This window comes from Manis pentadactyla, chromosome 5, assembly GCF_030020395.1.
Source record: "Manis pentadactyla isolate mManPen7 chromosome 5, mManPen7.hap1, whole genome shotgun sequence".
NCBI classification, from domain to species: Eukaryota; Metazoa; Chordata; class Mammalia; order Pholidota; family Manidae; genus Manis; species Manis pentadactyla.
In genome coordinates, this window is record NC_080023.1 from 4,752,950 (window position 1) to 4,779,914 (window position 26,965).

Below are 26,965 nucleotides of genomic sequence, written 5' to 3' on the forward strand. Positions count from 1 at the left end.
TCCACGAGCCCAGCCAGTCGCTACCCGCTCCCCCGACCTCGCGCGCGCGTGCGCCCGATGACGTCACCCCACCGCAAGGCGCATGCTGTTCTCCAGCCTCCCGCCAGGGGGCGCCGCCGCAGCCAGCTCGCCGCCAACGGCGCCTGCGCTCGCCAGGGGCCTCAATTCTGTCTCCACGGCCTTCCGGGCCTGGCGTTTTCTACTACCGCCCACCAGATTGTGCTTCCGGTGTGGAGGTCACGGACAAGATGGTGCCCCCGGTGCAGGTCTCTCCGCTTATCAAGGTGAACGAGGCTTTCGTAGCCGCCGTCCGGTGCTCGATTTCGCCTGGGCCCGCACATGTGCGACCCCGAGGAGCCCGGATCCCTGGCCCGCCCCCAGAGCCCCCTCCCCGCGGGTGCGACCCCCTCCCCGGTTCCATTCCGTCCCTGTCCCCGCGGGTGCGACCCCCTCCCCGGCTCCATCGCGCCCCCGTCCCCGCGGGTGCGACCCTCTCCCCCTCCGCGCCCGCTACATGTAACCCGCGGACCGAGAAACCCCCGCCCAGGTCCTGCCTCCACCGCCTGATCGCCTTTCCTGCAGCTCTGCCGCTACTCGGCCCTGTTCCTCGGCGTGACCTACGGAGCCAAGCGCTACAGTGAGTGACCGACCGCGGGCGCCGCTGACCCCACCGACAGGGCAGTGTTGGGGCTTTTTAAGCCCGCCTAGGGTTTCCCAGTGCCTCTAGTCAACCCCTGCGAGATAAACTCACCGAGGGCAGTAAAGAGGCAGGGTGGGAGGCGCCAGACCCAGAAACCTGACCAGCTTGACCCCTGAGCGGGGCTAGGACGGGAGTGTAGGTCGATTTGGGATCAGCTCAGGTGGCCAGGACCCAGAGTACATCCTGATGCTGGGCACCATCCTGCAGACCGGAAAGTGAGTGGTTCTTGTTGAAAACTGGTGCTGGTGGGGGTGTTATCTGAGTGTAGCTGTTTGACAGCCAGGCAGCTCCTTATCACAAAGGGCCTGGCGAGGAAATGTGTGGCAGGTGGCAGGTGCCTGGGAAGGCATCGGGGGCCCTGTAACTGCCTTCTGGGTTGGACGCTTTGCGGGGGTGAAGGTCAGGCCCTTCACCTGACATAAACAAGAGTGGTCAGCAGGTGTGCCTCGAGCGCTGTGCATGTGGGCCGAAGTCTAATGCAGGGTCCCAGTGAAGAAGTTATTTGAAAGCACGTCCCCACCCCCTGCTTTCCATAAACAGGTTACCTGAAACCTCTGGCGGAAGAGGACAGAAGGGTAGCCGCTGAGGAGAAAAAGAAGCAGGATGAGCTGAAACGGATCGAGAGAGAATTGGCGGAAGGTACTTGTGTCACAGTCTTACAGATTGTAGGAAGCAAACAGCTGCTGCAAGCGAGGCCCGCTGGGGAGGGGACAGGCCGCCTCCCGTGGGCCCTCCGATGGGGGGTGGGGAGGTGGAGTGGTGTCCTGGGTATTGGGGACACGGTAACTAACACCTTGCCTTTGGTGAGGCCCAGGCCCCTAGACTTGGAGGTTAACTGTCTGGAAACGTAAATGTCTGTGCCGCCTTTAGAGAGGCCAGAGGACCAGAACTAGGCACACTCCTCCCATGTCCTGGGAGGTCCCCACCGGAATGTCAGGAGTGAGGAAGGCCAAGGGCAGGAGTGAGCAGAGAATGATTGGGCTCCACTGGAATGAGATACCGGAGTCTTTAACAGTGAAGAGTTTTAAGTGGTCCTTCTGTGTTGCCTGAGCGTGCAGTAACGTGTGTTTTCTGTCCAACCTTTCAGCCCAGGATGACAGCATACTGAAGTGAACCTGCTTCTGTTGAGTGGTGTGGACAAATAAAGCTTTCTGTGTTGCCTGATGCTCTCCTTACTGTCCCCAGTTGTCTGATTTCTGGACTGGGGCTCAGGAGTTGTGCTTTGTCTCCTTGGGTTTATGTAGGGTGTGGTGGGGGTTTCAGAACTAATGGTGCACCACAGACCCAGGATGTCTGTATACACGGCAGGAAGCACAGAAGCTCTGCCCTGTTCCCCGGGTGCCCAGGTGAGGAGCCCGACGGCTGCAGTTTATAGCAGAGACATAGCCAGCATGGTGTTGTGGGCACTGCCTGATCCTTCCTGCCCGGCCCTGGCCCAGACCCTTGGACAGGCGCTGTGCATGTTGGGGTGGGGCTTGGCTGACACCTTCCCTTGACCCCAGAGGCGCTTGGCTCCCCGAGGACCTGCTGGGGCATCGTTGCCTGTCAGGAGGCTTGGGCCCAGACGCCTGAGCAGCCAGCCACGTTCTGCCCCTGCTGGCTGCCCGCCCATTCCCCACAGCCTGGTGGTGGAAAGTTGCTCTCCCAACCATTTGCCTTGAGCCCGTTTCCTAGGCTTTGATCATATTGGTTTGTGACACAAAAGTGGAAAGAAAATACAGCAGCAGATGAGCCCTTGAAAGCCCTGCTCCTGGCTCAGGTGAGGGCTGAGTGAGCCCACCCAGGTCCTAGAGTATCTCCTGGAGAACCCAGTCTAGAGCGGTTGGCTGGCGCTGAGCCCCTGCAGGAACCTGAAAGAGTCCCTGTGCTCAGTCACAGGCCCGAGTGGCCAGGTGCCACTGCTGACATGGAAAGAACTGGGAGCAGAGGGCCATATGGGGCATGTCCATCCCCACAGGAGATCTTGGGGAGGGCCTTTGTGGCAACTGAAGTGGCCTTAAGAAACCAGCCTGAGGGAAGTCGTGGGGTCCAGCACAAGTGTCCGGAACAAATGCTGTGGGGCTCACTAGTTAAAACTCCTTAATTTCTACAGGTAATAGTGCCCACCTCGTGTGAGACCTGTGTCTCCTGGTTTGGGTCTGTCTCTTCCCAGCTCACAGTAAGTCACTGGAAGTGTGGTTGCTGCTGAGAGGGAAGCCTCAGTGGGGAGGAAGACCCTGGGCAGCTACAGGTGTGGGCAGGAGGGCCACCCTGGCCTCTGGGGCCACTGAGTTCAGAGCAATTCCGTACAGTGTCTATAACAGACTATTTTCTGCACACGTCATGTCTGGTGGCTCTACTCATGACCCCGACCTTTTGGCAGACTTTTCTGATGGGTCTTAAAATGACACACCTTCCACCATAATTTCTGTCATATAAGAGAAGGCAACTTGTTTCCTTTTCATTTTATTCTAAATTTCTGGTCTTGTGTTTTTCTTAAGTCAGATGAGAGACAGCATCTATATGTACATCACGTGTGCAGTTGTGCATGCTGTCCCCTAGTGCCTGCAGACACAGCTCACAGGTGCTTCTCAAGGTCTCTGTCCAGAAGGCGGGTGAGTGTAAGGTTATCTGTTCATTTGTAGTTGGCTTCAGTTAATAAAAACACAAACCTTAAAATTTCAAACTAGCCAAAATTCTCTTCAGTCATTTTCTTGGGTGTCCTAACCTCTTGCACCAAATGGTTAGAGGCTGAGTCCCAGTGGGCGTGTGGTGGGAGGGAACCTTCCTTCTGGAGGCTCACAGGATGGAGCAGGTTGAAGACTTGGGTGCTGGGCCACCATTGCAAATTTCTGTGCCCCCTGCAAAAGACGACACGACTGAGTGAGAGCCGTATGCCCACCCTTCCCCTGGGCTCTGGGTGTCCTGCCCAACCTACAGGAGGAAGGATGGAGTGCAGAGTCTGGTTGACCCAAGTCCATTAGCCGCTAGGGCTCAGCTGCTCCTCAGCCCTTGGTGATACTTTAGGTCTCTACCTCCCACAACCCAGAGGCCCGCTTGCTTACACTGGCTTCCTCCCTGTAGCAGGGAATTGCATGGAAGAACAACAGTCCCAGGCCCAAGGTGGCCCATCCTGGGCAGGTACCAAGGCAGAAGCCTAGGATCCCGACTCAGGGCTATGCAGGCTGGTTACAGTGGAGCCACATTTCCAGCCTCTAGGGTGAGTGGAAATGCTCTGGAGCCCAGCACAGGGGGAAATGTCACCACGCCAGACTCGGCTCACTTCAATTCTTTGCCCTTTTCCTGCCTTCCCAGCTGTCTGCCTTTTTAGGTCTGCTGTTCTGTTTCTGAGGGAGGCATGGCAGTATGGATGTGTTTCCTTTGTTACTTAGGAGGAAACTGCAGCTTGACATTGACCCCGAGAAGCGTTGAGGGTTCATGGCATTTCAGCATGCTTTCCTTACTTGAAGCCCGTTACTTTCTTAGAGAAAAGCAGTTCCCTGGCCAGGAACAAGGGGAAATCCTTCTGCCCAGCCTGTCAGCATGGTGACCCAGCAGGCTGGTTCCACGGGCCGCCCACCACAGTGCCTCTGCTGTGAGGAACCGAGTGAACCAACCACAGGCCTGAAACCTGCCTTTCCCCCAGATGTAGCCCTTGTTTAGTCCTCCGGCTCGTCACCGCAGTGCTCTGCCCTCGAAGGGCTGCCTCCCACTAGGCTCCGGTGGCAGGAGCAGAGGCCAGAAAAAGCCACACCTTTCTTGGCCGTGGTCCTCTCCTCCTCCTGCTGCGCCAGGGCCTTCACCTTCGCCTCGTAAGCATCAGCCAGGGCCTTCCACTCCCTCCTGTTGTTCTGCAGCCGTTCGAACATGGGCAGGATCTCCTCGTGGAAACGGGAAAACTCCTGGAAAGGGAACCGAGAGGTTCCTGACTGAAGACACCTCCCAGCTGCCGGGTGGGCTGGGACAGGTGGCTTCCCCATGGCTTGGCCCTCACTGGCCCCAGCAGGTCCCCGCCACCTGCCTCACTTGCCCCTGGAGGACCCCGTGAGGGGCCCTGCCTGGGCAGAGGAGGGAAGACCTCCGAGATGCCAGTTTCCCAGCAAAGCCCTGGAAAGGGAGGAGGGGAGTGGGGTTTGTGTTCTTAAGGTTAGAATGGGAGCTGTGGGGTGTGGATGCTTATGACACAGGACTTAGTGGGGTGAGGACCCCAAGAGTAGAATAGGAAATGTTAACTGCAGAAGGGGAGACCCTGGCAGGGGCAGGGGGCTCAGGCAGATCCACAGGTGCTACGGCACCCCCCCAACCCCATCTCACACACCATGCATCCCACTATGCTCACACACATCGCTCCGTGCACGGATCACCTGTACACAGGCACGCATGAAAACACACATGGACACTCGGGCAGTGGGGGGAGTGCAGCAATGGGCACCACCTTTGGGACTGGGGTGCACATCCTGGCCCCACCTTCCTCCAGCACCGACATTCCCGCAGCTGGTATTTCAGCAATGGAGCGAGGGTGGCATGGGAGCTGCGCTGGGGTGCAACTAGTGCAGTCAGGGATGACTTCATTCAGATCCAAACAATCTCCTTGGGTGCACTGTCTGCCTTGCAGCCCAAAAGCAGGCGGCTAGCGGGGCATCCCTGGGGAGGGGCTCTGCTGTCAGACCCCTCACTGCCTGGCCAGCCCCCTGAGCTGCAATGTCACATTGCCTCCGGCCATGGGACCTACTTGTTAGCCATATGACGTGTTTGCTGGTGAGGTGTCCCCAGCTGTGACAGGTGGCCCCTCCCGGTACTCCCAGGGTTCACAGACACTGAACAAATGGGCCCATGATAAACAGTGGTCAGTACACGAAAAAACGTGCACGTCAGGCTGCGGTGTCCTAGATAGGGCTTGGGGAAGGGAACCTTGAGGTGAGACCTAGAGGTGAATGGGAGGGCATTCCAGGAGGCAGGAAGTCCCATGGGAAAGCACAGGGCACCTCTGAGGAACTGGCAGGGTGAAGGGGGATGGGAGGGGACTTCGCTGGGAGCACAGAGGATTTCAGATTTTTAAGTTCAGATTGAGGAGGATGGGGGCCAGGGAGGTGCTGGGGACTGGCTGACCCCACACCAGCCCCTGCTCCTGCGAACCTAGCCAGGCCCTGCACCACCTTCCTCACCTTGTACACAAATGAGCACACGAAGTCGATGAAGCCAACCTGCAGTTTGGGGAGCTCGGCTGCCTTGTTCCTGTCCATCATGGGCTTGTGGGGGAGCAGAGGCATGGTGAGGCACAGGGTACTGACACATCGGAGCCCCACGACTCACTCAGCCCTGCCCCAGTCTGGCTGGGTGTGTTCACAGAATGCTGACGGCACCAAGGTGGAGCCCCTGGCCCTGGGCCCAGTCTGCCTGGGTGGATGCTGGCCCTTCGATGGGGAATGTCAGGCCCCGGTTTCGGGGCAGCCCGGTTAGCACCAACCCATTCCCTGAGTCCCTTCCTCCAGCTCCCCAGGGGCTAGCCATTGAGCGACCCAAGACCTGGCTTTCAGACCCTGTGGGGCAAACTTCACATGCACCTGGACGGGCCGTCCCTGGTGTCTGGAGGTCTGGAGCCCTGAGCCTTATCTTCAGCTGTGCAGACTTGATGGCAAGGGTGGGCCACGCAGGACCCTCGAGGCCCGGCCCACAGGGAACAATCCAGCTGCCTGTCCATCCCCCAAAAGACTTTGCTGGAACCCTTCCAGGGCACCCTTTCCTGGAGTCTAACTGGCCCCAAAGCCTCCTCAGCCATGTGCAGACAGATGTTCACTGGCTGGAGCTGACTTGTGAGGGAAACCCTCTTTCCCTCTCTCCTACGTGTTGTTGGACAGCACTATGCTGTCCTGTCCCCTTGGCTGCATGCAGGTGCCATTACGGTCCAGCAGCTTATTCCTGACCTCACATTGCCGACCCAAAGACCCAAGCATCATCCGTCTACCGTGGGGTGGGCTCCTGGTCTCCCCTGGCTCTTCTTCAGGCCTGGCACCCTCCCTACGGGCACCCTTCCTGGAGCAGCTCGTGCCCAGCTGGGCGTCACTGCAGAGCTGCTGGACCCATGAAAGCTCTTGGTTATGAGCGACAGCCTGCGAGTTTCCGTGACGACCTTCCACCTCTGCATGGGCACACAGCTTTACCCAAACCTGTATTTTCCACACCTTTACCCAGATCCTGAGCTCATGTCCCACGACCTCACAAAGTGAGATTAGGTCCCCGGACCCCAGAACTCCTGGGGATCCCCTGTATGCATAGAGCCAAGCCTGAGGCTCCAAGGACTGTCATGGGAGTAGAATATTCTGGAAGCAACACTTACAATGGGCTGCTGATCCAGAACTGTTCTTTCCAAGTCACCTTGTTCCCAGAACTCAGCTGCCACCAGCAGAGCGACCTGGGGTCACACAAAAGGCAGTCACCCAGTGGAGCTCAGCACTTGGCCAGAAATTGTCCTGAGAATCTGCCCCCAGGCTCTGTGCCCGCAGACTTCTCTGCCCCAGGCCTGGGGCCCCCACTACTCAGGCCGGCCTGGCCCTGGAGCAGGGCAGCAGCCCCCCTTGCTACATGCAGACACATGGGTCTGTCCCTCATCTCAGCCCCCCGCCCCGTGTAACCCCAGGAAGTGCTGGCAGGTTGGGCCCTGCATGACCGCTGACCTTGCTCTGGACCTCCCAGGGCTTGGTGATGGCCGACAGGTCGCAGGCCGTCATCATCATGGCCCTGCAGGCAGGTGGGGCTCCAGGCACGCCCATCTGGCCTCCCTCCCGCCCCAGCACCCCCCCGGAGACCCCAAGGCACAGGCCAAGCCTGTCCTTCCAGTGGGGCTGGTCTTCCTGCGCACCCGCCACCCCCCACAGCACTAACTAAAGTGACTAAGTATCTCTGCCACAGTTGTGTCGGGGGCAGGCCCAGGGAGGACAGCAGTTCATGCAGATGAAGGAACGGAGGCTCATCAAGTGAGCAGATTACTGCCCAAGTCACAGACTGGGAGTGGCCCCTCCCACCCCTAATCTCACACTGTCTTTCTGAAAATGAGAAGCAAGTACGATGGAGGCATCCAAGCTGCTGGACAGGCTGCCTCGCCCGGCACATCAGTGACCCCGGGCCTCCTGCTCTCGCGGGCAGGTTTCAGGGTCACCCCAGGGACCAGGGGGGTGCCTCGCCGGCTCACATGACGATCTCTTTCCGCGTGGTCTCCAGGGACAGGAACTCCACCCAGCTCCTCCTGTCCCCGTAGTTCTTAGACTCGTCCACAATCTTCTGGAACATGGTCCTCTTCCTGAACCCCAAGAACAGGGGGCGGGTCGGCCCCCAGCCCCTCACCCCGCGGTGTCCTCCCTGATCTGACCCCCTCCGGGAGGGGAGCCCGCAGCGTGGCTGCGTCTGCGGGGCCCCAGGCTCCCACCGGCCCCAGTGGGGCCCCCGTGGGCCTCGGCGGTGCCCGCGGGCGGCACCCACTTGAAGTAGAGCGCCAGGTCGGTGGCGATGATGGCGACGTCCATGAGGTGGACGACGTGCTCGTGCTGCCTCCGGTTCAGGTTCTGGTAGATGTTCAGGGTCTGCGGGAGGGGCCGCAGTCGCAGAGCCGCCCTCGCCCCGGCCCCGCGGGCGCTGCAGGCCGGGCCCCTCCCACAGGTCCCGGGTCCTGGGCCCGCCCTACCCGCCCGGCCCGCGGGGACATTTGCAAACGCGAATCGATCCTGCCGCTGGCGCAGGGCCCCGGGCCTGGCGCGCCGGTCAGGACACCCGGCCGGCGCTGGCGCGGCCCGGACGCGGGTCAGGTGGCGGGGAACACGCGGCCACGCCCTGCCTCGTCCACGAACCTCCTCCGAAAGCAGGAACTTGCCGAACTCCAGGTGGTGCCGCTCCAGAATGGAGGAGCCGTGGAGCTTGGCCAAGGGGTTCTGGGACCTGCGGCGGAGGGCTCATGAGAACCGCCGGAAGCGCGCCGGGCGGCCCCCTCGGCGGGCCCGGGGCGCTTACTTCATCTGGTACAGGTTGTTGGTGCCGCGGTGGTCGATGTCGTGGCACAGGCCGGCGGTCACCATGGCGAACGCCTCCAGGTCCGTGTAGTAGATCTGGAGCTTCCCGGTCTGCAGGGAGACGCGCCCTGCAGCCCGGCCGCACCCCGGCCGCCCACCCCAGCCCGGCGTCCCCCCACCCACCGCGCTGGCGGAGGCGGCCCCGGGAGCGCGGCCCTCGCACCGTGAGCAGCGTGAACATCGTCTGCGCCACGTTGAAGCCGTGGCGCCAGTTGTGGTAGGTGATTCTCCGGTAGCCTTTGCTCACGGAGAACAGAAAGCGCACCAGGACCTGCGGGGCGAGCGCACACAGCTCTGGGCCGCTCCCGGGCGCGCCCCTGCGCCCCTGCGCCCTGCCGCCACGCTCCCCTCCCCGCCCTGAGCACCGTCGGGGCCCTGGGGTGGGAGAGGCGCGCGGGCAGCTTGGGGGGGGCAAGAGTTGAGGCTGGGAACAGCTCCAGCCTCGCTGCGGCCTGGGGCCTTGGTCCTGCGGCTCGACCCAAACAGAGGCCTCTGGGACAGCGTAGAAGACAGGGTCCGTTTTAGGGACGGGCATGCAAGCAGGTGGCATGTGTGGGCACCGCGCTTGGGCGACGGAGCAAAAACACGGTGGCTGGAGCCCGGAGGCAGCTGGGGAGCCGGCCTTTTCCTGCCGGGCGGTTATCCCCCGGGCGGCAGAATGTGGGCCAGGGGACCCGCTTACTGCTTCCACTGTGATTTTTAGGGCCAGACCATTATTTGGACATAGATTATTTTACTGTTAATATTTTCTGAATTTTCTTCTTTTGTGTTTTCCTTTAGTACTGAGTAAGATTTCTTTGGAAAGTGCTGGCCAGCAGCCCCTGTTCTGCGGGAGAGCTGGGGGAAGAGGGTTCCCTCACTTGGGCTGTGGGGTGCCAGGCGCTGCCTGAGGAGTGAAGGTGCAAGCAGGGCAGAGGCCACAAAGCCACGGGAGGCAGGAAGGCCGCCCCCTCCTCCTGGGACACCTCCGAGGGGCTCTGTGCTCAAACCCACAGCATGCCCGTGCCTCCCACGCGCTGACGGGCTGCTGCGGCCGCCTCTCCGCCATTCCGACTCCCGCTATTGCCCAGTGAGGCCTGATGATCACATTGCCTAGAACTCCTGTTTTTTAAACTCTCCACCCATCCAGTCATCCATCCAGTCATTTTTATTCTAGGCATATTTGCTGCGTGTATTTTGCCTGTCCATTCTGTAATGAAATGCCTGCCCGCAAACTTCCTGCAGGACTTGGGGCCGCTAACCACCTCTCTCCTGCCTTGTGGGGATCTGGGACCCGGAAATGAGTCCCCATCCCACCTCCTGGTGGGTCTGGGACCTGCAGCCGCAACCACCCACCTCCTGGGGGATCTGGAACTTGCGGACCACCCCCAGCTCATAATACATCTGGATGCCGCATTTGACCAGCTCCAGCTCTGTGCACCCCAGGTCAGAGAAGTGGAACTCGTAGATGTCGAACTTCTTGGGCCCCGGCAGCACTTCCTTCTGTGGAAGGCGTCACGGGACTGAGGAGCCGCCAACCAGCCCTTCACTTGCCCTGTCTCTTTCTCCTTCTCCCAAGGACCCTCTGTCCAGCCCCACATGCTGCAGGTGTCCGGTGATACCTGCCCTTCCAGTCCCTCTGGCCCGAAGCCTGGGACACCCACATCCCCTGCTGGGTCAGCCATCTTTCTCCCTTGCCCCCCACCCCCAGGCCCTTCCAGTACCACCTGGGGGGAGGAGCCAGCCTCTGACCAAGATTTCCCCCAGCTCATCCTCCTCACAGTCAGCAGGCTCCTTCCCCAGGTGCTCTTTGGTTGGCTAGGAGAGAAAACAGGTGTGATATGAGTCAAGGTGACAGTGCCGGCTCCACCCCTCTGACTGTGGGACAAGGTGACAGCATCAGCTCCACCCCTCTGACTGTGGACAAGGTGACAGCGCCGGCTACACCCCTCTGACTGTGGGACAAGGTGACAGTATCGGTTCTACCCCTCTGACTATGGACAAAGTGACAGTGCTGGCTACACCCCTCTGTGGGCAAGGTGACAGTGTCAGCTACAACGCTCTGACTGTGGGACAAGGTGACAGTGTCAGCTACAACCCTCTGACTGTGGGACAAGGTGACAGTGCCGGCTACACCCCTCTGACTGTGGGCATGGTGACAGTGTCAACTACACCTCTCTGACTGTGGACAAGGTGACAATGCTGGCTACACCCCTCTGTGAACAAGGTGACGGTGATAGCTCCACCCCTCTGACTGGGGACAAGGTGACAGTGCTGGCTCCACCCCTCTGACTGTGGACAAGGTGACAGTGCCAGCTACACCCCTCTGTGAACAAGGTGACGGTGACAGCTCCACCCCTCTGACTGGGGACAAGGTGACAGCGTCGGCTACATCCCTCTGACTATGGACATGGTGACAATATCAACTACACCTCTCTGACTGTGGACAAGGTGACAGTGCTGGCTACACCCCTCTGCCTGTGGACAAGGTGACAGCATTGGCTCCACCCCTCTGATTATGGACAAGGTGACATCTGGCACAAAGGAATAATGACCCCCTTGGGAAGCCCCAGCTGGAGCCTTCAGTCTCCGAGGTAAGTGGTGTGTGTGGGCAGCTCATGTGTCCTGTGTCCCCTGCTCCCCGGGCACTGTGCTGAGCTGTCCATGTGGACGGCTGATGGTGTCACCGCAGGGCAGTACTGGGAAGGCTCTGCTCTCCCTGCTCTCGGCCGAGGAGACTGAGGTGCAGGGAAGGGACCCTGGCTGTGCTGAGCATGTGGGGCTCCAGGACTAGCCCTGCCACCGGACTGCAGGGTGCACCCTAACTGCTGGGCAAAGAAGGGGCCCAGGACTGGTGGGCATGGTACCAAGATGGCCTGGATCTCATCTTTGTCACATTTCACATGGTATAGAACCATGTCCTGGGCGATGTCCTTGCGATTCTCCAACTTGTTCATCTTGTCGTAGGTGTCGGCATTCAGCACAGACCAGCCCAGGAACTGCGTGAGGGACTGCAGAAAGCGGTGTCACCCACCCAGGGCACCATGCACACCAGGCCCTGCGCCCTGAGTGCAGGCCCCAGGCATGCCACTCCACTGCAGCAAGTGCTAACGGGGCCTCGGGTGCTCCCAGGAACGGGCCCACAGCCCCTCCTGTCCCCTCCCTGCCCAGGCCTCATGCTGGGTCAGGGGAAAGCAGATGGTGGGGAGGGATCCCGAGTCACCGTCTCCCATACCTTCACACGGTGTCACCCCCAGAGCCACACCTGTGACAGGTGTTTACCTCCATGAGGACTTCATCCTGCTCATCAAAGGGCTTCCCATCTTTCCTGTTGTAAAACGTTGCAACCCCCACAATCTCCTCTTTCTTGTTGACAATGGGCATGGAGAGGACATTCTTGATGACCCACCCAGAGTCATCCAGAGGCTCTTCCTGCAGGGAGAGGCGTGCAGAGATGACCCTGCTCTGGGGCTGGCCCAGGCTTGTCACCCGGTGTGAGCCTCATTTCTTCCGCTGGGTCACTGCCCCATCTGCTCACTCCCCCTGTGCGTACAGCTTTCTGTCTGTGGGTTTGTGTGGTGTCTTCTCTCCTAGAGAATAGGGTGTTTTCCCACCAAGGTGGCCTCAGGGTCCTGCTCTTAAGATAGCTTGGCTGAGTGCTTCACCATGCATTCTGAAGCTCTTAGTAATTGTGAACAGGGGCCTCACATTCCTAACCCACCAGGCTCTACAAACTACGCAACTGATGCCCAGCCTGTGAAATAAGGACACTGTCCAGTTCCTGGTGGAGCCCTGTGAACACAAAGCCCATTTCCTCCAGTCAGCCTGGCCTCAGCCTCCTCCAGAAAGAAGCAGCTCTGGTGACGTGTCCCCAGAGGAAAGAGCAAGGACCAGACCTGCAGCCCTGGGCCCAGCCAGCCTGCGGACCCGGACACATGGAACGCACATTTCTTGTTATTAGCTACTGAGATTTTGAGGTTGTTTCTCAAGCAGCAAAAATCAATTCAGTCCCTCGTTTCTGAACCATAGTATCTTCTTTCCTGAGTACAGTGTACTTTCTATTAGTGAAGACAAATACCTGAAATTTGAACATTTCGTCAGCAGGGGCATTCATAATGTTACAGATCTGAAAAAAGATCAGGAAAACAGTCTTGCCTGTGACAGCCGGGCAGATACTATGATTCTAAAAGGACCGTCCAACCCCACGAGCTTCTAAGCAGGCCAAGCGAGCAGCTGGGAGCTGGCAGAGGCACACAGGTTGGCGGGAAGGGCCGGGCATGGGGGATCTAGAGCGGGCACCAGGCAAGGGGGCCCCACGGACTCACGAAGCCACTTTCTGCCACGTAGGTCGGAAGGCCACTGGCCAGGGCCCAGTGATCAGCTGGGGGTGTGCTGGGAGAGAGAAGCAGATGCTCGGCTGACGGCCGTGCACGGAGATTTTGCGCAGTGTGTTTATTCCCTTCTCTGAGCTCCAGGTGGGCCGGGAATTACGGACTGTGGGGAGGGGAGGCTAGTGGGCTGTGGCGTGCTGGCCAGGACCCGGGGAGGGTGAGAGAGGAGGGGATGCAGTCTGGGGGCATCTCTGGTGGCTCATTCCTCCCTCTCTGCCCATGCTGACACCCCTTGCCTTGTAGGAAACCCCTTCCCTGCTGGGGCCACATGCTTCATGCCAGTCCTCAGAGCTCAGCATAGGTTTTGCTCTGCAGGCCTGGCACTGACCTATGTCCTGGCCTAGCACCTCAGTCCCTGCATGGGACCTGGGTGGGTGGGGTCTCAACAGGCTTCTGGGGTCATGAGGCCACATGCCATGTGGCTGCAGGGCTGGGAGTGGCCGGCTGCCGCTCCTCAGTTCTCTGGGTTAGAGCCCTGCCTGCCCAGCTGGCTAGGCGGGTCAGCACATGGGTGGGGATGCTGGCACAGGGTGCACACGTGGGTGGGGATGCCGGCACAGGGTGCACACATGGAGTCCGCGCGCCGTGGCCGCCGTGCCTCCCTCCTCAGCCCCCACTTGTTTTCTCCCAGATCAGCACACCAGCCCCTCCCCACCTACCCAGCTGGACCCACAGCGCAGGGGACCCCATGGTGCCAGGGGCCCAGGCTCCCCATGAGCTGGCCAGCGTGGGTGCAGGGCCCTGCCTCTGGTGCACTTACGGGATGACCTTGATGTCTTCCTTGCCGTGGAGGATGTAGTCGATGACTTTGTAGAAGAGGATTTCCTGAGACACGGACCACAGGTGTTGTGAGCTGCTCCCCCAGGAACCCAGGTGCCCTGCTCTACACACGTGTGCACACCCACCCACACAGTTGCATATGACTACATATGTGCATGGTACACACACATGTGCACACATGCACTTCATGTACACACACCCAGGCCCCCATAGACACTCGTGGGACACACACTGTGCGCTTTGTCCTGCCCTTGTCCCCACTGTGTCCCACTCAAACCTAACACGCCTGGGCCCCAGCTCCTTGCACAAACCCACTCTGCCCTCCCAGGCCTGTGTGCTGTGACACATACTCATGTGACTGTGGCAGGTGTGGTTGCAGCCAACCTCGGGCAGGGACTGTTCTAGGCACTCAGTGCCCAGAACCCACTGAGCCCTCATAATGCCCTGCAAGGAGGCACTGTTGTCACCCCCGTGAGACAGATGGGGAGACTGAGGCACACCAGGGCTGTGTGATGTGTCCCGGTTGGGTGCGTAGTAATGGCGGAGGCATCTCCCATGCTCCTACCACTGTTCACACTGCTGCCACCATGCACACACCCATGTGCACACGTACACACACACACATGGACCCATGTGGGGGTTGTTACAAGGATTTAAAGAGGGGGTGGCCGAGGACTGACCAACCAAAACAGCCGTCGTAGGCTCACCCTGCTCACAGCCTCAGCGGTCACAGAGGCTGGCCACACCCCCCACACCCCTCCTCTCCCCCACCCTCTCCACCTGGGTGGGGCTGGGCAGGGTTCCCCCGCCGCAGCTGGAGCCTGGGAAACTCAGGCGTGGGCTGTGCCTCTGCCACCAAGACTCACCCGGCCATCGGGCGTGCGTGGGCCTGAGTATGCCTGGGCCTCTCCCATCAGCACGGGCCACACGTCAAAGAATTCCTGGGCAGAGAAGGGAGCGAGTCCGTGCGTCAGCCCAGGAGCAGGACGAGGCTGGCAGGCGGCCCGCGGAGCGCTGAGGCCTCACCTTCTCCTTGGTCATGTCCAGTAGGCCCACCGAGTATCGGTCACAGTTCAGATAAGCCCGCACAGTGTAGAAGGCCTTGTGGAACTGCCTCTCGACGTCTGTCAGCTCCTCAAACACCTTGTTGGCCGACCACAGCAGCACCTAGTGGGAGCACGCCTGTGGGCCCCTGGCCTCGCGCACACGCACGGAGCTCCCGAGGGACACCGTGATGGCCCCATCACTGCCCGGTGTTTTCCCCGAGAACATGGCTACCTGCTCCCTGATCTACTGGAGGCAGGGCCTCCGGGCTGGCCTCATCCCTGCCACTCACCGCCTGGGCCTGGCCTCCCGCTGGGCCAGCAAGTGAATGGGACCCTGTCCTGAGCTGGAAAGGCAAGGCCCAGCCAGCCCTCAGTGTCACTACGACGTCACTGCTTTCTGAATGCCAGGTGCTTCCTTCTGCGGCCTCAGCAAAGCCAGCTTGGAGTGGGGATGCGTTGACCTGCCCCAGGACTTTGCCCCCAGCTAGGCCCGGGCTGTGCAGACTCAGGCCGGCCCTTGGCGCTCTCCTCCCCACCTGCCTGCCCAGTACCTTTCTGTTTCCTTGGTGCCTCCAGGCCCCACCACTCACCGCCTCTGGCATGCGTGCTGCCTGGTGCCGAGCGCCCGTCCTCCACCCTGACTCCTTCCTGTCTCCTTCCTGCCAGCCCCTCTCTGGGCCCTCTGCAGGCCCCACCCCACTGTCACCAGCTGGGATGGACTCTGGGGACTCCCCTGCACTGGAGTCCTCTCACCAGGAGGCGACTCACCACCCTGCCCTCTCCACCACGGTCCCAGTGACCTGGCCACCTCCTCTCTGCCCGTCTCTCCAGCCCACGCTCTGTCCTGTCCTTACAGCCCTCACCCCAGTGCTTTCTCATCCTCAAGTCTCAACCTAAAGCCTCCAGACAGCCCGCCCTGAGCAGCCACCAAACCGCATCGGCCTCCTGGACGTACAGCCCTCTCCTTGTCCCCACTGGACCGCAAGCCTGTGGGGTCAGAGGAGCAGCTTGGGCAGCCGGCCAAAGACAGAGGAGGCTGAGACAGTACAGCTTTGGGAGGACTGTGACCCTGGCCCGGCAGCTGCCCCTGGAGGTCTGCACACCTGTGGGCGGGTGGGTCTCTGAGGTACCTGTACCCACTGCCCTGCGTCTCCTTTATCATTCAGCTGGTGGCCCAGTGCCCAGAAATTAAAGCGCCAGGCTCAGAACTCAGCCCTGTCCCCACGCTTGGTGGGCAGGAGCCCCAGCTCTGTGGCCTTGTGATCTGCTGACTCCCAGACTTCATCCTGTCCCTTGTAAAATGGAGGTAATGATGCTCCACCCCCAGGATGCTGGGAGGGTTAAAGGTGGACCAGGGGTCAGGGTCTCAGAGGAGAGTGTGCGTGCACATGAGTGTGTCAATCACTGTGCATCGCCCCATGACATTCCCCTGCACATGTGCACGCACACACACACTCCACGTGGGAAGCCCTGGTTGGGACCAGAACCCACATCAGTGACGTCAGTGCAGGGAGGCAGGGCTCAGCCATGACGTGCAGCTGTCACTGGTCCTTCAGAGCTCAGGTAAGGGCATGTCCGGCTGCACATCTAAGTTCTGAGCCATCTAAGGACTTCAGTCCCCACAAGAGGGGACTGAGTGAGGAAGAGATGGACTCAGAGAGCTGAGACCTTCCCAGTGAGACAGGGACCGTGGTGTAGTCAGAGTGGGGTGGGGGCCTCCGGAAAAAGCAAGGCAGGATATTTGCAGTCAGAGCAACGTAACTACATGCAAGCAAAGCCCCCCTACCAAAACTCTGTGTTAAACATTCAGCTCTAGAGTCATTCTTCAGTGAGATCAGTTAATATTCCCCAGATAAAGAAGAGTAGCACATGTTTTTATTATGCTAATCATTTGTAATCATGTGTAAGATTCACTTTAGCATGCTTAAAGGCCCAGGCCCCTGTGCTGTCTTTCCTCCTTCAGACCTGGTGAGGTGATTTGCAAACTGGACAACTAATTTAGCATGCAGACCGAGCTGTAAACAACATAGTAAAACGCAAGAAGGATTCCACCATAAAAATAAGATTGCATTTTAATACTCAGGAAGTTAAGAAGTCGGATTCTTAACTGACTCTTTAGCAAACAGACAGTAACTCAGCCCACCTTGGGGGCTGGGCAGGCAGCCCTGTTTGACCTGCTCCCACACCAAGACACCGGGTATCCCAGGGAGAAATCAGAGCAGGAAGTTCCTTGTGTTAAGTTAATTCTAAATATTCAGGGACCACTTTACAAGTCCACACCCCTAAGCCTTTTTTCACGATCCCAAAAATCCTCAACTGCCTATAAAACCCCTGGACAATGCACCACTATGGGCTCTCTTGTCCCCTCCTGGCACGAGCCAGGAGCTCTGTCCTCTCAATAAAAGCCTCCCCCTGGCTCTCCTACCTTGGGTGTTTGCTAAGGTCATTCTTCGACTCTGCAAACAAGAGCCCTGGCATTACCAGGCTCCCCACCCCACCCTTCCTTTGTCCCCCACACTGCATCTGTCACCTTTGCCCTTCCTGTGCCTTGGGAGGCCAGGGACAGTCGCCAGGGCTGCCCTGCTCTGAAGCAGGTCCTGTCATGGCCCTGAGGATTGTGGGCTCAGAAGGTCAGGCAGCCCGGCCCCAGGCGTCTGCCCTTCCCTCCCCCTTCGTATCTCCATTTTCCTTGACTTTCTGAGGCGAGTCTGGGGTACCCAGGGAGCGAGTGGGGAGCCGGCACCCTCAGTGCGGTGGATGGGTTTTCACATCACATGAGCCTGTGTGCTCAGGGTTCAGAGCGTCCCAGGCCCTCTGCACAGCCCCCTCAACGCCCCTGGCCCCTCGTGGAGCAGCTGTCCCGACTGCTGGCCCTGGAACATCGGGCAGGTTCATCTGAGTGGCTCCTCACAGCACTTACTCTTGTCGCTTGAGGGGGGTCTTCCCGAACCCCCAGCGTTCTGCCCCTCCCTCCTCTGTGGTGGCCTTGGGCTGTTTCTGTCCTGACCTTACGGACCAGGTGCTCGGCTGGGGGCCTCCTAGACACCCTTTCACCCTCACCTGGACCCCACCCTCAGGCCTTCTGAGCACCCCCTACTCGCTGGTTGCTCACCTTCTCCCCAGGGCAGCCTCCCTCTGCCCCTAGCTCCCGACCACAGGGAACGTCGGCCCCGTGGATGCCCTCTGTGTGGCCTGCTGGAGATTAGCAGGCCCGGATCCTCAGGGGGCAGCCTGGGGGCTGCGGATGGGACCCAGACTTCCTAGGGAAGCTAGAGCCCAAGGTTCTCATGCAAAACCGCAACTAAAAATATTAGAAATGTTGCATTGTTTGGGCCTTGTGAGCACGTGACACGTGCCCCCTCTTTCAGGGAGTCTTGTGAGTCTCCGGGCCCCGGCCCCTCCCCAGAGATTAGAGACCCCTCCGTGCCCCCACTGTCATCGGCACCACAGTGCCCAGGGCCACTGCGTCCTGTGGACATGGTGGGCGGTGGACAGACAGGAGTGTGTGTTTGGTTTAGTGCTCCAGGGCGGATGCTAGGGGTGATGGTGAGGGGCCGCCTGGAGATCTTGGAAACGGGGGCTTGCGGACAGACAGCACAGGGCCTGCACAGCTCCCTGGAGGGGGAAGGCTGCCTGTGAGGCCTAACCTTACATCCATAGCTCTTACTATGGGAGGGAGGTGTCCAGGTGCCCCATGGGCGGGGGTCAGACGGGAAGGGGACCCCACTGGGTCCTGGGTGGCTGTGGCTCCCAGGGTTTTTATTTGGTGATGAGCTCCCAAGAGCTGCTGTTGAACCTTCAGGAATTTTGAGAGGCAGTTGTTAAATACAACCATTGTTAAAGTTAAATAATGTAAGCTTAAAAATTAAGAAAATTGTATTAAAACAAAAGTAATAAATATGCAAACTCACCATTTCCCCATTATTTCACAGCTCGCCATTATCCATTCTCTTGAGGTTATTCATGGTGGAGAGGAGAGCCACACTATGGCACATCTCTGCCCAACCCTGCGCCCAGTGACGTCACCGCGGGAGCTTCACTGACAGAAAACAGCTGGCACTGCCCTGGGCGGAGGGCGCGCCGGCCTTCCTTGTTGCCTCCTGACCCCTGTTTCCACTGTGCATGTAACGAGAATACGAGGCCAGCAGCTGAGCAGGCGCGCTTTCTACGTGGCCTTCTGACCCTGAAGGCCTCCCGCCCTGTCCTGGGAGGGGTCAGTACACGTCGCTGGTCTTCATGGTGAGCCGGAGGGCCGTGGATGCCTGGACAGCTGGGAAGGTGGGGGAGGCAGAAGTCCAGCGCCAGTGGAACCCCTCATCCAGCTGACAGGGCAGCACCGACTGCTGAGCAGCGGTGATAACTTGGCTAAAATTGACCGGTCAGCTTGACAGGTAGACTGGAGGGAAATTCCAACATCCTGGGGCCAAACTTTTGGTTTCCTAGGTGTTTCTATTGCCTCTGACCAAAGTGCCTGGATGCTCCCAGAGCCGAGCCCAAGTCCACGGGGAGGGTAATCAGGACTGAATGCAGTTCTTGACTGGGGGGTGGAGGGCAGCAGGGTCTGAGGCAGAGCCCTGCTGAGGGGTCATTTGGCATTAGGACCCTGAAGAGTGGCTAAGGTTTTTGCAAGACGGAGCGGGTGAGTGCCTTGCTGAGACCTGCTCTAATTCTCGGTCACCTGTGCTAAACAAGGTGTGGGCATCAGACTTAACTGCATAATGTGGGAGCCTGTCTTTGTTCACTTTGGACTTTTCTTTTCAAAAAGATCTATTAGCTAGAGCCCTGTGCTTTCTGCAAATTAGTTGGGCTTCTTAAAAATGCTGTTCAGAGAGTAAGGTCTCAGAAATAGGCTTTTACTAGGACTAGGTGACATCTTAGTGGACAATCAAAGAACTTAATTGAGATGTGTATGTCCATTGTTGAAGGTCTATGTTAGAACTCCCACTTAAGAGTTGTCTATGCACACATGCAGGCTGAGGAGTTAGAAACGATGCATTTCCAGATAGTCTGGGTTTTCTAAGTGTTGGCAATTCCTTAGCTGGAATGGTATTTATTGTCTGGTTTAGGACTGGGTAACTTGACAATGGAACAGATACGAGCCATCTACTCTTAGCATTCACTTTCTCCTCTGGGGTGTATGTGTGCTAGAACATGAATGAAACAAACAAACTATATGGCTCGTTACAAGGAGATGAGTCAATGGAAAGGAATTCAGCAGGCAGGACTGGGGAGGAATACGGGGCCAGCGTGAGGGACTGGTGTTCAGGGAAGGGGCGTTCTCTCTGCAGAGGAGCCGTGAGGTGCGTGGGAACAGTGCTCCTGGCAGAGGAGCCCGCAAGTGCAATGCCCCTGTGGGAGGGCATATGTGAGGTGGCCTCGTGGGTGTGGGGAGAGCAAGGATGAGGGCAGGGGACAGCAGAGAGGCCCTGAAGGCCACCCAGGGACTCGACCTTAGTTTTCAAGTTTGGCTCTGACTTGTCGGGAGGACTGACGAGGTGCAGAAGGAGAAGCATGCTGAGAGGGTGTGTGGTGTGCGGGGAGCAGCAAGGGGGGTCAGCTGGGCAGGGGGTGGGTCTCGGTGTGCCACACGTAGGGAATTAAAAGCCTGGATTCTCCTGAGTTGTGATTTTGCTGAAGGGAACATGGCCCCCTTGGGTGAGACCCCTGGGGGAAGTGTGTGTGGTGGGGCAAAGCCCAGAAAATGCCCCCAGACTTGCCTTCCCAAGACCTTTACCTGGGGTTTGGGGGTTGGATTTGAATCCTGGCCTGAGGCCACTGTTTTGGAAATGCTGATGGTAAGAACTGGGGGAAGTGTGTCTACAGCAATAAATTAAGGGGCCTGGCAGAGAGGGCACAGCACTCCCCGCTCCCAGCCGAGCAGCCGTGCAGGACCGCCTCCCTGCCCCAGGAAGGTGTGCTAGATCCTGCCCAGGACAGAGGGGCAGGCAGACAGAACACTGAAGAAATAATGGCTGGAGACCCCCACCCCTGGATTTGATGAAAGACATGAGTATTAATATCTAAGAAGCTCAATAAACTCCAGTTAAGATGAACTCAAAGACACCCACCCTGAGACGCGCTGAATCTGACTGCTGAAAGACAAAGCCAGAGAGAATCTGGAATGCAGGGAGAGGGGAGTGACTTGTCACATGCAGGGGTGTTCGATAAATTACCCAAAGGCAGTAGGCAGACATATTCAAAATGTCGAAAGACAAAAAACTGTCAACCAAGAGTCCTATATTTAGCAAAACTCCCCTTCAAAACTGAGGGAGAAATTAAGACATTCCCAGATAAAGAAAATCTGAGGGAGTCTGTTATCGACAGACCAGTCCTGGAAGAAATGCTCCGGGGGTCCTGCAGTTACGGCAAGAGGCACTAGACCGACCCAGACAGACAAGCACAGACCTCAGCAAAGGCAGATGCGGCTGGTCCTTGAACAGCATGGTCTTAACTGTACAAGTCCACTTATGTGGGTTTTTTTCAGTAAATACACTGCAAAGTTTTGGGAGATTTGTAACAATTTGAAAAAGTATTTTCTTTTCTCTAGCTTCCTTTATTATAAGAATAAAATATACATATAACATACAAAATATGTTTAGAGATTGAATTGACTGTTTGTTATTGGTAAGCCTTCTGGTCAACAGTAGGCTGCTAGTAGTTATGTTTTTGGGGAGCTGGGAGATTACACGTGAATATTCAACTGCATAAGGGATTAGCATCCCTGGCCCCCATGTTGTTTAAGGGTCAACAGTGCATGGGCAATTATATAAACAAGTATTGTTGTAATGATGAAAACTATAAAACACTGCCAAAGTAAGTTAACAAAGACATAAATAGACATCCTTGCTTATGAATTGGAAGACTTAATATTGTTACGGTGGCAATATTCCCCAAAGTGACCTACAGATTAAATGTAATCCTTATCAAAATCTCAATGATGTTTTTGCAGAAATTAAAAAATCCAACCCATAAATCCAAAAAATAGGCAAAGCAATCTTGAAAAGGAGAAACAAAGCTGAAGGACTCATACTTCCTGATTTCAAAACATACTGCAAAGGCTTCCTTAATCACAACAGCATGGAACTGGCATAAAGACAGACATACAAACTAACGGAACAGAATGGAGAGCCCAGGAATAAAGCATCTCATATATGGTCAGATGATTTTCAACAAGGGTGGCAAAACCATCCGGTGGGGAACAGACCGCCTTTTCAACAAATGGTGCTGGGAATATTGGACATCCATATGCAGAGGAATTAAATTGGAGCCTTAACTACCACCATATGCAAAAATTAATTCAAAATGGATCAGGGCCTAAAATGCAACACTTAAAACTATAAAATTCTTAGAAGAAAACACAAGACAAAATCTTCATGACATGGGATTTGGTGATGATTGCTTGGATATGACATCAAAAGCATAGGTAACGAATAAACAGACAAATTGGACTTCCTGAAAATTAAAAATTTCTGTGCATCAGAGGATGCTATCAATAGAGTGAAAAGGCCACTCATGGAATGGGAGAAAATCTTTGAATATCATATATCTGATAAAGGATTGATATCTAGAATATGCAGAAAACTTCTAAAACTCAACAACAAAACAAATCAGATTAAAAAATGGGAAAAGGACCTGAATAGACATTCCTCCAAAGGACATATACAAATGGCCAGTGAGCACATGAAAAGATGCTCAGCATCACGGGTCATTAGTGGGATGCAAAGCAGAACTACAGGGAGATACCACCTCACCCCCATTAGAATGGCTAATATGAAAAAAACCAAACAAACAGAAAATAACAAGTGTCAGTGAGGATGTGGGGAAGTTGGAACCTTTGTGCACTGTTGGTGAAAGGCAAAATGTAAGTGTTCACTGTGGTGAAAATGTAAAAGCCTCGGTGGGAAACAGTATGGCAGTTCCTCTAAAAATTAAATGTAGAATTACACAAGATCCAGCAATTCCATTTCTAGGTATATACTTGAAGGAATTGAAAGTAGGGTGTCAAAGAGATATTTGTACACCCATGTTGGTAGCAGAATTATTCACATTAGCTAAACTGTGGAAGCAATCCAAGTGTCCAGTGATGATGAAAGGATAGCAAGATGTGATCTATCCATACAATGGAATATTGTTCTGCCATAAAAGGAAGGAAATTCTGACATATGCCACAACATGGATGAAACTTGAAGACTTTTTGTTAGGTGAAATAAGCCAGTCACGAGAAGGTAAATCATGTGTGATACCACTTATATGAGGTACTTAGAGTAGCGAAAATCACAGACAGAAATTAGAATGGTGGGGGCCAGTGGCTGGGGATTGGGGGAATGGGGAGTGACTGTTTAATGGGAACAGAATTTCATTTTGGGAATATATAAAGATTTCTGGGGAGGGATAGTGGTGATGTTTGCATAATATGAATGTACTTAATGCCACTGTACTGTTGACTTAAAAATGGTTAAGACATGTCCTAGCCATGGCAATCAGACAACACAAAGAAATAAAAGGCATCCAGATTGGCATTGAAGAAGTTAAACTGTCCCTATTTGCAGATGACATGATATTGTACATAAAAAATCCTAAAGAATCCACTCCAAAACTACTAGATCTAATATCTGAATTCACCAAAGTTGCAGGATACAAAATTAATACACAGAAATCTATTGAATTTCTATACACTAACAATGAACTAGCAGAAAGAGAAATCAGGAAAACAATTCCATTCACAATTGCATCAAAAAGAATAAAATACCTGGAATAAACCTAGCCAAGGAAGTGAAAGACCTATACCCTGAAAACTACAAGACACTCATGAGAGAAATTAAAGAAGGTACCAATAAATGGAAACACATCCCGTGCTCATGGATAGGAAGAATTAATATTGTCAAAATGGCCGTCCTGCCTAAAGCAGTCTACAGATTCAATGCAATCCCTATCAATAACTAGAGAAAATAGTTCTAAATTTCATACGGAACCACAAAAGACCCGAACAGCCAAAGCAATCCTGAGAAGGAAGAATAAAGCAGGGGGAATTATGCTCCCTGACTTCAAGCTCTACTACAAAGCCATAGTAATCAAGACAATTTGGTACTTGCACAAGAACAGATCCACAGACCATTGGAATAGAATAAAGAGCCCAGATATAAATCCAAGCATATATGGTGAATTAATGTACAATAAAGGAGTCATGGATATACAATGGGGGAAATGACAGCCTCTTCAACAACTGGTGTTGGCAAAACTGGACAGCTACATGTAAGAGAATGAAAGTGGATTATTGTCTAACCCCGTACACAAAAGTAAACTCAAAATGGATCAAAGACCTGAATGTAAGTCATGACACCATAAAACTTTTAGAAAAAAATATAGGCAAAACTCTCTTGAATATAAACATGAGCAACTTTTTCCTGAACACATCTCCTCAGGCAAGGGAAACAGAATAAAAAATGAACAAATGGGACTACATCAAGCTAAAAAGCTTCTGTATAGCAAAGGATACCATCAGCAGAACAAAAAGGCATCCTACAGTATGGGAGAATATATTTGTAAGTGACATATCCAACAAGGGTTTAACATCCAAAATATATGAAGAACTTATACACCTCAACACCCAAAAAGCAAATAACCCGATTAAAAAATGGGCGAAGGATTTGAACAGACACTTCTCCAAAGAAGAAATTCAGATGGCCAATAGGCACATGAAAAGATGCTTCACATCCCTAATTATCAAGGAAATGCAAATTAAAACCACAATGAGATATCACCTCACACCAGTTAGGATGGCCAACATAGAAAAGACTAGGAACAACAAATGCTGGCGAGGATGCAGAGAAAGGGGAACCCTCCTACACTGCTGGTGGGAATGTAAGCTAGCTCAACCATTGTGGAAAGCAATTCGGAGGTTCCTCAAAAAACTAAAAATAGAAATACCATTTGACCCAGGAATTCCACTCCTAGGAATTTACCCTAAGAATGCAGCAGCCCAGTTTGAAAAAGACAGATGCACCCATATGTTTATTGCAGCACTATTTACAATAGTCAAAAAATGGAAGCAACCTAAGTGTCCATCAGTAGATGAATGGATAAAGAAGTGGTACATATGCACAATGGAATATTATTCAGCCATAAGAAGAAAACAAATCCTACCATTTGCAAAAACATGGATGGAGCTAGAGGGTATTATGCTCAGTTAAATAAGCCAGATGGAGAAAGACATACCAAATGATTTCCTTCATTTGTGGAGTATAACAACAAAGCAAAACTGAAGGAACAAAACAGCAGCAGACTCACAGACTCCAAGAAGGGACTAGTGGTTACCAATCTGGAGGGGTGGGGAGGGAGGGAGAAGGGGATTGTGGGGTACCATGATTGGTGCACATGGTGTGTGGGGGGTCATGGGGAAGACAGTGTAGCTCAGAGAAGACAAATAGGGACTCTGTGGCATCTTACTACATTGATGGACAGTGACTGCAATGGGGTATGGGGGAGACTCGATAATAAGGATGAATGTAATAACCACATTGTTTTTCTTGTGAAACCTTCATAAAAGTGTATATCAATGATACCATAATAAAAAATTCGTTAAGACATTGAATTTTATATTATGTGTATTTTACCATAATAAAAATAATTAGAAAAAAGTAAAGGAACAGAGAAATACATAACCAGGTTAATATCAATCAAAAGAAAGCTGGAATAGGTATATTAATTTTAGACAAAGCAGACTTCAGAAGAAGGAAAGTTAACAGGGGTATAGAGGGGCATTGCCTAATGATAAAGGGGTCATTTCTCCAAGAAGACACAACCTTCCTCACTCTGTAGACACCTAACATCACAGCATCAAACTACATGCAGCAAAAACTGCTAGAACTGCAAGAAGCAATAGATAAGTTCACTAGCTGGAAACTTTCGTGCTCTCCTTTCTAATTGATTCAAATTTTATCTAACTGATAGATCCAGCAGGCAGAATATCAGTAAGAAAATAGTTGAGCCAACAGCCCTTCATATAATGCACCTCCATAGACTACCGCATCCAGCGGCAGAAGGCACACTCTTCTCAAGTCACATGGACATGCACCAGAGCAAGTCATATTCTGGGCCATAAAACACATCTTAACATATTTAAAAGAATAAAATATATATATATTGTCATACCATAGTGGAATTAAATTAGAATAGATTAAACAATACACTTCTAAATGATTCATGGGTCAAAGAAGAAGTCTCAGGAGAAATTTATAAAGATTTTGAACTAAATGAAAATGAAAAAAACAACTTTTCAAAATTTGTGAGATGCAGTGAAAACAGTACCTGGAGGGAAATTTATGGCATTGAATGAACATACTTGAAGAGAAGAGACATCCATAATAATCTAATCTCAGGAAACTAGAAAAGATGAGTTTAAACCTAGAACTAGCAGAAAAAAGAAACAATAAATAAATAATAAATATTAAGAGCAATTCTATGCCCTAAAATTTGTTAACTTAGATAACATAGCTTAGATGAAATGAAATTTTCAATGCCTTGAGAGACACAAACTACCAACATTCACACAAGGAGAGTTAGAATAATCTGAACAGACCTATAGGTATTAAAGACATTGGATCAATAATTAATAAACTTCCAAAAAAAAAAGCACCAGTCCCTGATGGATGCACTGGTGAATCATACCAAACATTTAGGCAAGAAATTCTGCCAATTCACTTCAATCTCTTGTAGAAAATAGAGACAGAGGGAATACTTTCTAGTACATTCTATGAGAACAGTGTTATCCTAATACCACAACCAGATGAAGACATTATAAGAAATAAAAACAGACCAAAATATCTCCCATGAACATAGATGGAAAACTTTTTAACAAAATATAATAAAACTAATCCTATATATATATATATATATATATATATATATATATATATATATATATATATATTATACTCCATGATCAAGTGGAATTTATCCCAGGTATGCAAGACTGGTTCAACATTTGAAAATCAGTTATTATGATCCAGTACATTAACAGGCTGAAGAAAA

At 54.1% G+C, this 26,965-nt stretch overlaps 2 protein-coding genes and 2 long non-coding RNA genes across 14 annotated transcripts in view; 3 read left to right on the forward strand and 1 right to left on the reverse strand.

The window, feature by feature from the left end:
- Positions 1-77: 77 nt before the first annotated feature.
- Positions 78-1,871, forward strand: ATP5ME (ATP synthase membrane subunit e). Its single transcript, XM_036921186.2, has 4 exons — positions 78-284; positions 583-637; positions 1,241-1,339; positions 1,788-1,871. The coding sequence occupies exons 1-4, from the start codon at positions 249-251 to the stop codon at positions 1,811-1,813; spliced, it is 216 nt and encodes a 71-aa protein (XP_036777081.1). The 5' UTR covers positions 78-248; the 3' UTR covers positions 1,814-1,871.
- Positions 1,872-2,005: 134 nt separating this feature from the next.
- PDE6B (phosphodiesterase 6B) overlaps positions 2,006-26,965 on the reverse strand; it is a 32,774-nt gene continuing 7,814 nt past the window's right edge. The window contains exons 4-22 of one of the 3 annotated variants that reach the window (XM_036921177.2): positions 14,916-15,056; positions 14,756-14,830; positions 13,870-13,934; positions 13,044-13,110; positions 12,797-12,844; positions 12,001-12,150; positions 11,586-11,729; positions 10,471-10,536; positions 10,075-10,221; positions 8,903-9,010; positions 8,681-8,790; positions 8,521-8,608; positions 8,156-8,256; positions 7,869-7,976; positions 7,354-7,417; positions 7,017-7,091; positions 5,845-5,928; positions 4,434-4,581; positions 2,006-3,540 (exon numbers count right to left, since the gene is read on the reverse strand). In XM_036921177.2, the coding sequence (XP_036777072.2) occupies positions 3,479-3,540; positions 4,434-4,581; positions 5,845-5,928; positions 7,017-7,091; positions 7,354-7,417; positions 7,869-7,976; positions 8,156-8,256; positions 8,521-8,608; positions 8,681-8,790; positions 8,903-9,010; positions 10,075-10,221; positions 10,471-10,536; positions 11,586-11,729; positions 12,001-12,150; positions 12,797-12,844; positions 13,044-13,110; positions 13,870-13,934; positions 14,756-14,830; positions 14,916-15,056 (1,851 nt within the window). In that variant the 3' untranslated portion in view covers positions 2,006-3,478. The other 2 variants (XM_057502085.1, XM_057502086.1) reach the window with 2 other exon arrangements.
- On the forward strand, positions 8,582-12,733 carry LOC118930223 (uncharacterized). Of its 9 annotated transcripts, XR_008997671.1 has the most exons (5): positions 8,582-8,760; positions 9,520-10,757; positions 10,797-10,835; positions 11,022-11,312; positions 11,686-12,733. It is a non-coding gene; the product is annotated as an uncharacterized LOC118930223 (long non-coding RNA). The 9 variants fall into 9 exon arrangements; XR_008997672.1 differs by having other exon boundaries at positions 9,520-11,055; positions 11,170-11,312; XR_008997670.1 differs by having other exon boundaries at positions 9,520-10,835.
- Positions 12,810-14,729, forward strand: LOC130683763 (uncharacterized). Its single transcript, XR_008997674.1, has 3 exons — positions 12,810-12,975; positions 13,066-13,193; positions 13,741-14,729. It is a non-coding gene; the product is annotated as an uncharacterized LOC130683763 (long non-coding RNA).